General features: G+C 36.5%; 1 protein-coding gene across 1 annotated transcript in view; it reads right to left on the reverse strand.

The window, feature by feature from the left end:
* COL25A1 (collagen type XXV alpha 1 chain) overlaps positions 1–17,013 on the reverse strand; it is a 289,300-nt gene that overhangs the window by 92,908 nt on the left and 179,379 nt on the right. Inside the window, exons 6-7 of the mRNA XM_052681793.1 lie at positions 1,833–1,859; positions 1,641–1,667 (exon numbers count right to left, since the gene is read on the reverse strand). Coding sequence (XP_052537753.1) covers positions 1,641–1,667; positions 1,833–1,859 — 54 coding nt within the window. The remainder of the gene's footprint in view (positions 1–1,640; positions 1,668–1,832; positions 1,860–17,013) is intronic.

Genomic DNA, 17,013 nt, shown 5'->3' on the forward strand with positions numbered 1-17,013 from the left:
CTCTCCCATGGTCAGATAGCCTCAACTGGCACACACTCAACAGTTACCTATGACTTTATGAAGTCCTTAAATGCAAACTTCTTAGGTTGGAAAGTTTTTTGGTAGTTATCAGCACTTGACTCATCAGTAACACACAGTAGACATAACCATGATCTGTATGGTCCAGGGAGGTCACTACTGCTCTCCAATAGAGGGGTGTGATTTGGTTAAGCAGAACACAGAACAAGAAAGACACAGAGCTCTTGGATCTGGTCCAGAAGAGAGCCACTAAAATGATCAGAGGGCTGGAGCATCTCTCCTCTGAAGAAAGGTTGAGGGAACTGGACTTGTTTAGCTTAGAGAAGAGAAGGCTCTGGAGAATCCTCTTTGTAACCTTCCGGTACTTGAAATGAGCATATAAACAAACAGGAGGGAGAATGACTGTTTACATGGGTTGATAGTGATAGAACAAGGGGGAATGATTTTAAACTGAGACAGGGGAGGTCTAGGTTAGATATCAGGAGAAAGCTTTTCACCCAGAGGGTGGTGACACGCTGGAACAGGTTGCCCAGAGAGGTTGTGGATGCCCCATCCCTGGAGGCATTCAAGGCCAGGCTGGATGGGACTCTGGGCAGCCTGGTCTAGAGGTTGGCAACTCTACCCATGGTTAGGGGAGTGGGAGGGGGGTTGAAACTAAATGACGTTTGAGATCCCTTTCAACTGAGGCCATTCTATGATTTTATGACAACAGTAATTGAACCCTGTAGGTAATACAACACTGACAACACCAATACCAAATTCAGATAGATGAATATATTATGACTTTATATAATCTTATTTACTGCAAAAAATAAAAAAGACAGTAAAATAAAATTACAATTTCAAAATATTCTGCATAATTTACAGACAAAAGTTTATTATGTAAATCTTCACAAAAATGCAACTAAAGAAGGAAATCACTGTATTATTAAAACAACATAGCCAAACGTTTTCTAATGAAGCACAAATGTAAAGAAGAAAGAACTGGCACAGCCAACCTATCAGAACATTTGACCCTGTATTCTTCTTTAGTTCTCTGTTAAAATAAACACGATGTTTAAAAACTACAAGAAATTTTATGTTTATATAGCTAAACAGTGTTCTGCTTAAGTGTCTAGATGTGTTTAAGAAGTGATAATATCATTATCATTAACAATATTAAATACATACATTTTAGGAAAATGAGCTAGTACATGCATATGTATTTGTTTACAATTCATTAAATAATAAATATGAAATTGAGAACTATATTTATTATAAATCCACTGACCCTCTGCATTGTGGGAGCCCATGCAAGCCGTGAAAACATTGCTGGGGAAACTGAAAGGTTTGGTTAGGAAAGCCAACTTGTATGTAGCAGAGCAAAATCACTGAAACCTGCTTCCACTCATAATGGAAGTTTTATATCTTAATGCATTACTTACTGTTGTTACTCAAGTCCTCTCAGACACTATCTGATCACGTTCAGTATTACTGTCCTGCAGACACTGACTTCAACATGCAGGGTAAATGCAGCTAATAAGCATAATTAGCTCAGACAGTGTATTTAATTTAGTGTTGCGCTAAAGACTAATTGCCTACTCAGCGAAGGGGAAGTGTAACATTTTTTTTAAAATGCTTACCCGAGGGCCCTGATCACCTTGATCTCCCTGCAAAGTGGAAAGATGAGATGATAGGTTTAACACAGCATCTGTGTGCTACCCAGCTCTCTTACATCATCTAACATTACACTGGGTCAATACAAACTGTGTCTTTAGCTCATGCTGTGACGTATTTCCATTTACCTGTGAAGTGACACCTGTACATCAACTCACCTTCTCGCCTTTTGGACCAGGAGGGCCCTGGAGAAAAAAAAAAAAAAAAAAAAAAAAAAAAGAAAGAATTAAGGTAATGAATTAATGGTACCATTGAAGCCATGGACACTATAAGAAAAATGTGCAAGCGAATGCAGTGATTTCTACACAACAAAGTGTTCCCTTGTCATTTTTTGCACCAGACGCTGGAAGTATTCCAGAAACAGCTTCTTTGCAGTAAACTATAGGCACTGTACAGTTATTCTTTAAATAGTTTGCTTACTCCATTTGCTAAATCAGACTACTTAGATAAGCAAAAGTATCTCTGATATGGCAAAATTTCTATTGATTTCAGTTATGGGCAACAATTTATTTCCTGTTAGATAATAAATATTTTCTAACACTGTAAAACTTCTTTTCAAGTACAGTTAATAAATTCAGAGGCTTATAAATCTGCCATTTATTTTGGCACCCTTCGTAGCTTAGATTGCCAAAGAAAAATGGATCAGAGAATCTAAAAGCAGTGCTTTCACATCTATCTTTGGAAACACAGAAGTTGATGTTTAGTCTCAAGCACGTTATTTTAGGTAAAATAAGCTCTTTTATGAGAAATCTGTGCAACACCATTCTGCAGAAATAATATTTATTGGTATTTACCACCAGAGAAACAGAAAGGCAACAGTATCACAAAACAGCGAGGTCCTTTAATTTCCATTTTTATTGAGCACCTTCCAGAAAGCTACTCACAGAATTCTGAAACTACTTCTCAGGTTAGTATCTCGCAAGTAAAAATGCTAGCAGGTCTGCAGACAATCAGCTGCTTACACAGAGCAGATGCAACCTCCAGCTTTCTGAAAGATGCACAGGTGTTTCATTACAAAGAAGGACCTGAGGTACCTATGAAAGCAGCTGGAAACAGAGAAGGAGCCACCCAAGCTAGTCTGCTCACTATTATGACAGAAAGTGCTGTGTGCGCTTGTGCACGTATTGCGTGTCGAACAAGAAAAGATTGCAACAGAATTGAAAATAACTGAGGTTACTGAGAAGAGCACACCCAGGCAGCTTCTTAACTTGCATTTATAAAAAATTCCTGCAGCCCACATAAATGCAAGTGCAGGGAAGATCAGTCTGCTGGGTATTTTAGATGTGATCAACCACGTGCAATTCTGTCAATTCCTACTGCAGCCAATTTTCTACTTATTTTTAAGTAGAGTAGAGCATCTGCTGCTAAATCTTACAAGGAATTAAAGCATATGCCATTCCTTCCACAACCTGCCACCTCTTCTGCCTGCTGCAGAGCCCAGGGACACAGGAGGTCTCCCCTCCTCTTCCTTACAAAGGGCAGAGCTTGCTGCAAGCTGAGTTGAAGCCTCCTGTGCCATTAAGTGTGGCCTCTGCCCTTTTTGTGCTGCCCTGCAAGAAATCGGCCTCTTTACACACAAACCAAGCAAAATCACTGATACATCTGCTGCACGTTTTAAGTCCATTTATTCATTTATTTTATAGGTCATCTCATACATGTTATCAACATAGTGAGTTTGCACACTCACCTTAGTGGTAACACTAACTGCAGAGAATGGGAAGAATTAATCACTCAGTGCAGGCTGCTACTTTTTTGTTTATGGCGAACACAGAGCATAAGCAGAGAACTGTGGCTATTCTATGTCTATGAATTATTAAAATATTACTGGCTATGAATATCTTACTGGCTGCAAACCACAAATAGCATGACCTCCATCTGCTACAGTCAGAATCCTATTTCTTGGATCTTAGGCATGAAATTACAGATAGCACAACATGACCAAGAGAGCAAACAGATGTCGGACTTTAAATCTTGCTGTGAACATGGGAGATGTTACTGTCATCATCCAAATGTTCAGCACTATCCTTACATTCATGGGTAGCCCTGCTTTCTAAAGAGCTTTGGATCATGGCTTACGAAGTCAGTCGGTTCCAAGTAGGATGCCCAAGACCTCAGTAAACTAAGATGGCTCAGTGGAGCAAAAACACAGTAAAGCGTGTTCATGAATGCCTTCACCAGCAAACCTTAAGACAGCTAGACCATCTCCTGGTACAGCTGTCAGCAATATGCTCAGCCAACTCCACCTGCAGAGGTGTCCCTACTGTATTTCCTGGAGATTTTCCTCTGATAAGGGATCTCTGAAAATACAATCCACAGTTGGTTGTTTTGTTTTGGTTGGTTTTTTTTTGTCTCATTTTTTTTTTAAATGAGGCAATCACAGACTTCAATTCAATTTTGTTCTCCTTTCTTTAAACAGGGTTTTCTGAAAATTACCTGTCCTCATGGTATTCAGAAATCTATTTTCCATTCATTGCTCTCTAAGGGGCAAAGCATATAATTAGAACCATTTGAAGTTAACTCACCCTTTCAGCATATAAGCTTTTTTCATGCAAAGCTTTCATCAATATATGACAATTTTATTGTAGAAGAGGTTAAAAACAGCTTTTTTCAAAAGGCCACAAAAGCATTTTTGGCGTGAACATTCTCACAAGTCTCTGTACTTGCATTTCTATTGCCTCCCCTTTGCACTATTTAACTTGAAAAATAAAAATCAACAAACAATCCCAAACAAAAATAGTTCTTTCAGACGCTATCGAAAAGAACCAGTAGGGTTTCACTAAAAGAAAATTAATGCAATTCTGACATGGCAAGGTCACCCATCTTTGGTTCTTCCCTCATTGCTTCAATTGTTCTCTGTTGTTTCTGTAAGCTTAAAAAGAAAATTCCTATCCTCAGTCTTTGACATCTTCTTTCCATTTGTGCTGAAAAATTCTCCCAAGGTTTTTACAGCAGACTTTATTAGTGTGTGTACACTGAGTGTAGGAAGGGAAGAAAAAAAAAATCTGAGGAAAAGCTGAGTTTATGGGGGCAGGGCGTGATTAGGAGATGGATTTGTTTAAAGGAGGACAAGATTTCTTCTGTAGAAGGCTACAGACATAAAGAACTGAGTGAGTAAAATAACACTGGCTTTGCGGGCCACAGCATAGACATCCTGCTTTTTTCCCAAGGAGACTTCTGCACTTTCGTTTATGAGATGGCAGAGATCAAGCCACTAGCTGCTGCACAAATGTGAAAGCATTTTGTGTAAGTTATATGAAACGTCTGAGGTCAGAGCATTTCTGAAATAACTTAACAGTGTTTTCACTGGAAACAGAGGCTCTTTTCTCAGAGTGTAATTATCTGCTCCAGACTACTATATATTTCCAAAGAGAGTTTATAGCCTGTTTCACATAAGGAAAGGCTTGTAAATCACAAACACATGCAAAATCTGCATTCATAATTAGGCGACAAATACTACTGTTTTTTAAAGCAAGATCTTCTAAAGCAGACTGAAAGGCCTCCGGGCACCTGCCAGCCAAGAACTGAAATCAAGGTCAAATCCATTCAACAGCCATGTTCAGGATTATTGGCAGATTATTTTTTCTTGGGGTGGCAGTGGGATAGAGACCATCAAAATCTCATTTATCTTCTCTCATGAAATTCTTACATTACTATAAATGTATGTAGTAAGGAGTGGAGGGGCAAGAGGACACAACATTGGAAAACAGGAGACCAAAACTTGTGGTCTTTACTCAGACAACACTCCCAGCTAGGTTAACTAGATATTCTTGAGTGTGATCAGCATGATTTTTCATATAATTGGTATTTTACAATTCATTTCCTAAAATAAGCTAAATTTGCATTCCACACTTTCAGCCAATACCTCCTTCATAATTTTTCAAGATACATTTTAGGGGAGATTTATATTAGAAATTAAGGAGAAATTTTTCATTCGGAGGGTGGTGAGGCACTAGGACAGGCTGCCCAGAGTAACCGTGGAAGCCCCATCCCTGGAGGCATTCAATGTCAGTCTGGATGGGGCCCTGAGTAACCTGATGTAGTACCTGATATAGTGGTTGGCAATCCTTCTCATGCCACAGGGGGTGGAACTAAATGATCTTTATGGCCCCTTCCAACTGAAGGCATTCTATGATACATTCAAGGGACATCTTCAAGAGACAGTATTTTATTTATACTCATTTAGGAAACATTCAGAAGGTATGACAGATATACATCTTTTTCTACTGCTTTAACTGTAATAAAGCAAGTTTGACCATGACTTCACAAAAGGCTCCAGGAATCAATAGAAATGCAGAAATGAAAATACTAAGGGATATTCTGAAAGGAATTTAAAGAAACAGCAATGTTTCCAGTCTAAGTCAAAAGCTCTGAAGTCTTCGCAGAGGAACTGGGACTTTTTAGTGACAGTTGGATAACACTGCATAAAGAAGCTACCCATATCAAGCTGGCAACAACCGATCTAGTGAAATCAATTGCATTGTGACCCCCAGGTCTTGGTGGGATCATCTGGCTTCCAGATTTCTAGGGAACTGGAGATGCCAAACTTGGCAGCTTCAATCAGACAGAGCTACCATAGCACTGTCAATAACTCTTAAGATAGGCACCACATTCCTTTATTTCCTCCAAAACAAATACAGCCATGGGTTAAGTCATCCTGACTGAATGCATCTGGCAAGATTCTACCTTCATTTTCATTTTGCAAAAAGCAAAACACAGTGCATTTACCACTGCAGGCAGTCACAGTATCCACACTAAGACTGTAACTGGAAGCATAAGGGAACAATAGCCTTGCAGAGAGCACTGAAGTGAACTGGTCAGTCTAACACTAGCTAGGCAAATTCAAAAAGAAAGCCAATCTGCCAACTTGCTTAAATATACCTTCACAGTTGCATGAATACACTAAGTCAATTCCTGCACTTTACTTTGAAGATAAAAGCTGTTTTCAGCATGTAACAACATAGTATTCAGAAAAAAAATGTTTGATTTTTGTTTCTTAGAAATTTTGCTCATGACTTTCAACTTTACCAAATCACAAGTTACTGAGTGGAACAACATTCCTTCGCCTAACCTATTGAATATTAGTATCAGATATAATGAATCATAAGATAAGAAACAGCAAGGAATATTAAAAAATACAATATAATTTCTAAGTTCCTATGCTCATAATTTTATGACCTCCATGCAAACCCTGAGCTACAGAGCAATGTGGTTTTGACATCTGCTAAACCTGCCCATTTCTACAGCCAATGCTTACAATATCACATCTAGCAGAAATTTTACAAGCATTTGCAAGAATTTCCAGTGAACCTGAACAGCTTCTGTATCTGAAATTATATTCTCTTCTCTTATATATATATTTTATCCTTTCCATGGGATATGACTGACTCACTGTGAAACCTTTAAAAAACAAACAAACAAAAGATACAATAACCACAAAAAGACTTACTGATCTTTCTTTGGCTTCCCTTATACTCTCCAATTTTTGTTACAGTTTTCTAAGGCAGAAAAAACAAAACCTTAACATTTTACACAGTGACTGTATCTGACTTAATAAATGCTATGTAAAAGGATGTGATCTGAGAAACATAAAATTGATATATATGCAGCAATCTAGATAAACAGCTCAGTTTACTTGTTGATGTGAACATTTAGTGAACTCTGCCATAAATCCACGCATCTCTACTGAGAGCTCAATGATTTAATCCAATATATAAATCAGGCAGGCTCATAAACTGCGGGCAGAAGAGCTCTATCTACCCAAAGCGCATCAAGAAAGGGGATGTGGACCTTACAACAACTGTAATTTAGATATCTTTATTTCTCACACAGTGCTGTTGCTGAGACTAGGATGAAGAATTTTATTGAGGTTTACAAAGATGTTAACAAAAATCATCAGATAATTAGACAAGCTAAAAACTGCGAACAAACACTCCCTATCCAGGAAGAAACATAAGGCTCAGTGTCCCATACAAGATGAATCCTCATTCTTTACTCAATATCATTACTTTCATTCTTTAATCTGTAAGCCTGTCCTCTTCTCTTCTGTTTTGCTCCTTCAGGTAAACATTTTTTATTTTTCTTTTAAATTTGCAGAACCACAAACATCCACATAAGTAATCTAATAAAAATTCCATGGTACCTATTTGTTTGGGCATGACAGATCAAGGATCAATCATAATATAAACAAATAGAATCTGAATCAACTGTTAAATTCCTTGTGAATAGAGTAGCTACAGTACATGCTAGCAAGATCAAGGATGTGGCGACAACAAAAACTGTCACTTTACCAGAAGCCATTTTCTTGTCTTTACTGAAGAAAAAAGCCTCCTAGCTACCATTTATTGTTCATTACACTGTGAGATAAACATTTACTGAACATAAGCCCTCACTACCTTGTGACAAGAACACTTATCTATTCTCCTACTTGCTAGCTGTTTACCAATATTAGCTCTGATGCAATACTATAAATAAAAAAAAAACAAAAATTCTCGCTAGTGTAATGGAAATCTCACCATACTAGACTTACCAAACAGCACATAAAAACCACAGACTAGAAAGTCTGCTATTGCTAAGTCACATTTTATAGACAAGCTTCCAGAATTTGTAATGCCATCGGTGCAGGGAAGATGTGAATATACAACCTCGGGTTTAAATCAAAGACAGAAACATTCAGATTTTTTAGCTTGCCCCCAGAATTGCATAGACAGCTGAAAACACCACTGAAGCATGTCCTGAAGAATCAAAATCCCTCAAATGAACTAAATGCTGAGCTTTTGCTATTATTAACGGTACATTTGATATTTACAATCCAATCTCCGGATTTTTTGGAGTTCAACTCATGATGAAAAATTTTAAATAACAGTCTAACAAAAAATACCAATTTTAATGTTTGGTTTCTATAACATCCTCTAAATGAAATGTTCATTTGATATAGATTGGTCCAGACCTCCTATTATTCTGCCAATCCTCCAGCAGATCTCAGCCTTATTACATATGCCCGAGTCTTGAGAAAGCATGCCGTCTTCTTACGGTAAATTCAAAAACTCCTCAACTCTCTATCTCAATAGACCATTCCATACCGTTTTACCTTCACAGAGACAGTCTCTTCCTATTGCTTTCCTTGCACAGAGAACAGATACTTGGAGTCCCACTCCATCCTACTCCATCAGCAGTAGATTATTTTTCTGTATCCCTGTATATCCTCTCCAACAAGATCATGTGCTTGCATCCATGCACGTGACAGAATTCACAAGCAAGACTGCATTTCTATCTCAGCACTCACTCAGTAATCAAGAATTTACATCACACGTGGTAAAATCAGTTCTGTATGTCATTGCTGCTATGGATCAATTAAAAAGGAGTATCAGTAGATAAAGATATTAGAAATCGTGGGCTTCTTGATAGAAGTTCAATAGTTGATAACATTCAATAACAAAACAAAGTGCAGTTGACCAGGGCCTTATACTTTCATCAGTAAATACTCACTAAAGTCAACAGAAATGACCCCATAGGAATTCAAGGAGCAATGAATTAGGCAATTATAAACCTATATGTCTGGGAGACAGAAAGACAACAAGTAGAAGGCTGCTTACAGATATTTCAGTAAAAGTACTAGAGGGTAAAGTGTTTTCCAGATAGACTGCTTCACCATTTCCACAGAACTACATTTATTGTTGTGTTGAAGTACTGAAGCAGGAAAGAAGTTACACCTATAAACAAGTTTTATTGCCACAGATTTCACTTTTTATTTTGCATTGAATATTAAATGGGATATGAAACAATGGAGAAAAATATCTAGATCTGCTTAATCTCCCAATTAACTGCTTTTATTAGAATAGCATGGTACAACTCCAGAGGAATTTTGTTTAGGATGTTATCAGTAGGCAGCCAATAAGCAGACTGTACCAATATGGAGATACTTTGCTCTAAAGGAATGACATTTATCTGCATGTGCTGGAGGCCAGATGCATCAGCTACTGATACCTTGAAGTCAATCAAAGCATTCTACTTTATGGAAGCTATTAATACACTTCAAAAAAAATCAAAACTTGGAAAAACAACAATAAAACAATAATAAAATGTAGTTGAAAGCAAGACTAATACATTTCTGTGGAATTTAGTGCTTATAAAACTGTAGGAATCAAGGAAATATATTCTGGCTTTCTTTCCTGACACAAAAGAAATTAAACAAAAAACTATTTCTTCTGCCAATCAAACTCCTGAAAATCCTTCTACCAGATATTTGAGTCAGAAAATACACCATGAATTATTTTTATACTTCCTCTGGTAGATTTTTATCCATAAGCCAGTTCTCTCATTTATTCCTTTTAAGTGTAGAAAGAAAGCAGCTCCTTGCAGAGAGTTAGCAACTTCCTGTTATTTTCAGGAATACTAGTCCATAATCTAACATTTCCTTCCTTTATTATTATAGTTTTTACTTTTTTTTTTTTTTTTTTTTTTTTTTTTTTTTTTTTAAGCTAAAGCTTGAACAGTAGCTTCTGTAATTTAGAGACTTCTGAGACTTTAGAGACTTCTGCTTGCCTGGTTACTCAGTGTTCTGAAGTAATTGAGCTAAAATGACAGCACCTTTTAGACATTTAGCCTTTCTTGTGAGCCTTAAAAGAACCTTTTTGATGAGGATGACAGGCTGAGCTTCAAGTATTTTGAAAAAAACAAAAAAACAAAAGAAAGTGATGGAATAGTTTCAGGGCAATGGAGATTCACCACTGCTGTCACTACCTACGCAGTATCAGTCACTACAGTTAAGTGCTGTGGTCACAGCATTTCTCAGTTTTCCAATCCTGTAGATCTTTCAACTTCGGTCATTAATCTGCTACTTTGAAGAGAAACAACATGCAAATATGAAGCAGGCAGATCGTTCTATGAATATCAATAAGGTTAAGGAGGCCTACATATTTTAGCAGCAAAGTAGGGAACCCTACCAAAAAAAAAAATCACAAACAAGCAGACAGTGAAAGAAAAGCAAGCCAATCCAAGGAAAAAATAACTTGATTGTTGTGACCCAATTTATTCTCCTCAAACCCCAAAGTAATCACATTTAGTCCAGTAGCAACAGCCCAAAGTTTTTATATATTTATTTTTCCTCAAGGCATTTCATCTTATGCATACACTTTTTACTTTTCCAGACTTCACTATTCCATACAGGATACATCTGTTCATTCAAGGCTAAACACAGTGTTATCTACAAGCACAGTGTTATCTACAAGCACAACTTTGAAATACTACTGGTTAAAAAAAAAAAAGCAGCACGTTAGTTTACTTCATATCATGGTCAGTAGGACAAGAGCAGTAAATACTGGTATGAGAACATAACCATCTAAAATACTGCCTTGGGATTGAAAGGGTTCTAATACACAACAATATAATCTTCCCAGCTTAAAAGCAATGAAATTATTCCACCAACTAGGTAATTATATTGTTGTTTTTTTTTTAAAACTTGAGGATATCCTAAGGCTTTGGAAAAAAAGCATTTTAGTCAAATACCAATTTAAACTTCCCAGAAGATTATATCCTTTCCCATTTGCCCTTACATATGCTGTAGTACTTTAAATTGTTTCTGTGTCTACCAAGCATATCACATGCTATCAACACCACCCAAACAAACCTATACAAGAGCAGCTTGACAAAAAATGGTAAAATCCATACAGCACTGTAAGTACTAGTGATGAAAAACACTTCCAAACTATTCTATGTACAAGTCTTGAAGGGGATATGTCAACTCTAAATCACAGATCAATTTTGGTTAAGTTAAAGAACTTTCAAAGATAAATGCATAAAAGTTATCAAATGAAGTAACACTAAAATACAAACAAATGGTGGCAGAAGACTAAGCATTTCATTTCTCTGTCAATTTGCTCAACTAGAGCAAGAGAAAACTACAATAACATCCTTCGAAAAGCTACTTAGAGAACTGTTCAGATTTGTGAAGTTTGAGCTGAAACAGTAAATTCAAAGGAATTTTTATATCAGCTACAAACATAAACATACACTTATACATAGACACATAAAAGTGAGATGACTAAAGATATTTTTGTAATCTTTAAGGCTGGCACCATCTTTTTTTTTTTTTATATAGGAAGCAATTTAAGACAACATAAATTTTATTACAAAACATTTTTTTCCTTAAGACTAATAGTTCAGTCCACAAAATTCAGAACATCTTCAGGGGAAATTACAGACACATGTATGTTTACATAAATGGATGTTCATTCTTTTTGGCAAATGATCACTAACAGAGACATACTGTGCAATATAACTGGATTGCATTCCTGAGAATACAAGATTACCTCACACACTTCTCAGCAGCTCACAATTCTTGAGTATTACTAACCAATCTCAGGGAAAAAAAAAAAAAAAAAGATCACTGGGAACTTCTATGCTTTTGTAAGGGCAGTAAAGCATTTTCAAAGGCAGAATTCTGAGTTAAAGCTCACAAACAGAATGGTGACATGGTTAACATTTTTGTGAAAAGAATTGCTATACATTTTGTTTTGGTTTTTTTTTTTCTGCTAACATCTAAAGCAGCATTAAGTCAAACTTCCAGTGACAAGAGCGCTACTTTACAACGGAGATAAAAATGAAAACATTTTGAAGCTTATAATGGAACAAATTTAGAAGCAAAACAACTACAATACTGACAGAGAAATAGAAATATTTTACTTGTGAAATTTCAAAACAAGACTTCAGCTATCAATCTGAAAACCAAACATCCCAGGACTGTTCTAGTTTGCAATGTTCCAGCAAAGAAAGTCAATAGGGCTCTGGACTGATAGCAGCCAATCAAGCAACCTCTGATAGTTTTGCACAGGGTTTTCAAAATAAGGTCTGAGGTATGCTAGTATTATCTTACAGTCATCATCAGCTTGGTGAAATACATGTTTTTAGAACTCTTCATTTCTTAACACCATCAAGACTACAGGAATCTGCAAGAAACTGAACTGGAACTCAAAGCTGACTACAACATGAGAACCGGTAAAAACAAACTATGAGCTTAATATCGAATTAAAAACATGTGCAGCAGAATAGCAAAATACTATGTAACATTCCTGAACACACTGCAGTATTTTTCTTTGACATAATTCCTTGTAAAACAGAGCACTCCTATATTTCTCCCATCTGTAGAACAGTATGAAGAAAATAGAGGTAATTCTACAAATATATGATTGGGGAATAAAATGTTTCAGAGTTCATATTTGTATTTTTATAACTCTGTACATCTCATTGGAATCATAATATTAGGTCTGCAATTGCTTTTTTTGTACTCATATAAGCCATCTTAAGCCAAGCAACAGCATACCTAACTAAGGATTACAAGTCATTTTGGCTTCACAGTTCTTAGCTTACTGTTAGAAGATTTAGCATACTCTGAGTTACTGGAATGACTAAGTGTGATTTCCTACAACATCTATGCTAACGCATGCAACAAGTGAGATATGCCTTTATATTCACTCAAGTAAAGAAAATATTTAGAGTTCTTTTTAGAAATTAATGATGCCAACAGAAGAAATGTTGGTAACACTCTACAGATAAAAAGGTCTCCCATTTGTTTTATTTTTAAATTGTTTTTTGTTTGTTTGGTTTTTAATTTTAAGACTTGGATTTACAAAGTAGCAGTACCACAAGTGGTGATTATTTGGATTACTGAGATGAGGTTAATTAGCTTTAAAATTCTGAGTCCAAACAACTTGACTAGTCCAAGAACCCATCCTCCAGGCCTTCTTCATACACTTCATAAGGAGTATATGACCCTCCACTCTGGAGAATTCAGATTTAGGAAAAAGAAGAAACTTTAGTAACAACAGATCTTTATTGTGCGGTCAGCCAGATCTGATGTTAGATAGCATGAAGAGATCTCACTACAAAACTCTGTACAATTAATATTCTAATTTTGTGTTTACAAATACTCAAAACCGAATCTGAATACATATTTGCTAAATGAGAAGAATACAAATCTGTTATTTTGCTGATTCTTAAAAATACACTGGAAATAAACTACCAGTTCCAGGAAATGCCGTGGAACACTGGCACATCCTGCTACTTCAGCACTAGATTTCCAGACAGTTACTGAAATTGTAACTCAAAAATAGGCTTACCATAGCAGGTAAAGAGACCACCATATAGCACAGCTAGGACAGGAGCCTGATCTCCATTTTGGCCATCTGATGTATGATGAAGACTCCAACAAGTCTGTTTCCAAGCTAAGTTCACTTAGCAGGGTATGGTAGGGAAATAGATATGTCATGAGCAGCAATTTTAGCTAAAGGGTGAGGAAAGAATTAAAATAACAAAAACGTGGGAAGCGGAGCACAAGATTCAATACTGCTGGAATTCAGCTTGTTTATGCTTGGAACTCGGGTCTTTTCAATTAATGTGGATGCTTCCTTAGTGTTGGTGCAACTAATAGCCCCACATCATTTCTCCCTGAATTTCCAATTTTGTTTCCTTCTCAAAAAAGCAAAGAATCTCTTTATTTACAGTAATGGGACCTGCTTAGCTGAAAAGGCATTCAATATTCACAGCTATGTTAGTTTAAACACAGATAATAAAGTCTACTTGGGGAGACTTAAGTGTTTCTGTATTTTAAAAGTGCTTATCGTTGTCAAATTATTTTAACAATTTTAACTTCAATTCTTATCAAAATAGAGAAACCAACACTTAATAAAGCAATTAAATCCGCTAATTCCATACAGGAAGATATATTCCACTCCTTGGTTCATAAACACTCATGTACATCTGTTGCAGGTAAAGAAGTTTTGAGCATTATTTCTCCTCCTGTATTCTCTGATGTGGTTAAAAAAGGATCAAGCTACACAGTTATAAAACCAAGGAAAGAAAACAGCTAGATCCTTGCTTTGATAACCAGCATAAAATGAAAAGCCATGATTGCACTGGTTTCCTCAGGTTCACAAGTTAATATGGGTAGGGTGATTCCAGAGAAGATTGCAGTTTCGCTCCTCTTCAGGAGTTCTACTACAGATTTAGAAAGGAAAAACAAGAGGTAAAGCTCCAACTACAAAGTACACGAGGAAATACATTTAGAAATACATTTCTAAAACCTTGTTAACATATGTGATGCCCATACCATAGTTGAAAATATCCTCTGATCCCAAAACTCATAGCAAAGTTTTTCTAGCCACAGTAGCATCAAATATTCAGCCTCATTACTAGTATAGAAGAAACACACTATTATCTGTTGTGTTCGGCTCTATTCCCCCCAGTGTATGTTTACATGGCTATTAGATAACATTAATTTATTCTTTTCTTTTTAAAGAAACTACATGAAATCATCTTCTACTGCTGCATATGAGCCCAAACTCTCAGACTACGGCTAATTGTATGTAAATGAAAATAAGTAAAACTTAATTAGTTTGAACTCGCTAATGGCATTTGAGTGAACAATTTATGACTTGAATGTTTGCAGTCTGAGGTTCTGTTTTGCTAAATTTAGCACCTGCTGACAACAATAATATCTAATACAGGACATGATCAATACAGTACCTCTTAGTACTGTTTACATGCTAGAAACCACTTCAGAACAAACAAAAATACTGATTCCAAGTCTTCAGATGGAAGTTAATATTTGGAAATATTTGACTCCCTTTCAAAGAAGGATCACAGTAACAGTTCATTTCGTGAGTTTACATCAACTTACAGCTCTGTACAGGTAATTACAGTTTTGCATAAGCGATTAAGATGATGCACAAAATTTACTGGAGCAATTTCCTAAGAAGAACAAAACCTTGAGTGACTGTACCTGGATTTTGTTCAAGTGATTGCTGAGGTTTAAATTTGCCACACGTAACTAAAGCAGATGGTATTTTTGTATCAGCCTGATTCATTCTATACTTCAGCAGGATCAAAAGCTTACAAAAGCTTAGGGTATCCAGCTGCTAGAAGAAATACCCTACAAGATACTTCTCTAGAAGGTGAACAGCTGATGGCCTGGATAAAGCCACTGGGCTTCTCTCAGGATCAGAGACTTTACAACACCAAGCATCCCAAGGCAATTCAGTACCTCTCCAGCTTTCTGCTGGCTCTGGCCTTCGTAAGCATACTTTTTATCACCTTTCCCTTCTTTACACACAAGAAAGAGGCTCTAGACATTTCTAAAAGCAAACTGCTGGGAGCAAGGAACACAAAGCTTAAGCTATGACTTACTGTAGCTGGGACAAAAGAACTAAATCCAAATTCAAGAAATTAAACAGGGAAAACCCATTTTAAAGCTTTATTCAACAGGGCATATTGGATACCTTGACCACAGCTCAAAATGCTATTGAAACACACACAAGATAGATTTTTAATCAAACATCTCGTACTGAATTACTGGACTAAGAAGAACAGTCAAGTCTTGGAGTGCAGATGGCTCTCCACAGTATTAAAACTCAAGGAGAAACTTAAAACATGTTTCCCTACACAAAACTCATTGCCTCCTTCCAGTCCTTCCTACTGCTAGATACTGACCTCCATCCTGATGTTTAGGACTCTCCCTACCACTAGCATTCTCTAGAATGTGATAAACACATTCTAACATATACTGCTGCTATCCCAAATATTTCTAAACTATGGCCTGTGTCCTGCTATTTTACTTAGGCCTTGAGAAAAAACAGAGAACAAAGTTCAAATGGTTCCCATCAATTCTTTTGACAATACAAGCTTGTAATAGTTCATCTGACCATGAAATAGAATCTCTGCCATGAAAATTTAGAAAATAAAAATACTCAGTCACATACCTTGAAGCTTGACATTAGAAAAGACGCACACAGCTTTCACGACAATTACTATGGTAACTCTTTATCATGTACACAGAACTGGAAAATTTCAGACTAAAATAACATCACTTCCACAGACGTTGCGCAGGAAAACAAGAGTCTCATGAAAACAAGTATTAATCATTAATACTTTATCTACTTTTAATGCAGATTTGAATGGCTGCCAAAGAGGGGAGAGAAGCATCTGCAGGGCTGCTGTATCTCAAAGTTCTACACTGAAAGTTCATGTATGCTGGACATGAGAAAGCCTGCTAAAACAGATAGGTTAGGGAGAGGATATGGCTATAAAGTAAACAACTCTCTAAGATAGTCGCACTGAATCACCGCCCCACCCTACATTTCTATGTTGATGTTTTACCTCAGAGTTACCTAAAAGAACATTGCCATCCTTTGCCATAATACCAAATGCAGTTTCCTCGTCTTTATATGGACTTCATTTCTAAAGAACAATAATTTGAAAACAAGTCCTTTCCTTTGTGGAGATAGTACAATCCTCACTCAACGTAAGAAATGAAGCTGAAGTCTACTTTGGACAATCACGTATACCGTT

This window comes from Tympanuchus pallidicinctus, unplaced genomic scaffold, assembly GCF_026119805.1.
Source record: "Tympanuchus pallidicinctus isolate F22 unplaced genomic scaffold, pur_lepc_1.0 scaffold2, whole genome shotgun sequence".
Taxonomy (NCBI): Eukaryota; Metazoa; Chordata; class Aves; order Galliformes; family Phasianidae; genus Tympanuchus; species Tympanuchus pallidicinctus.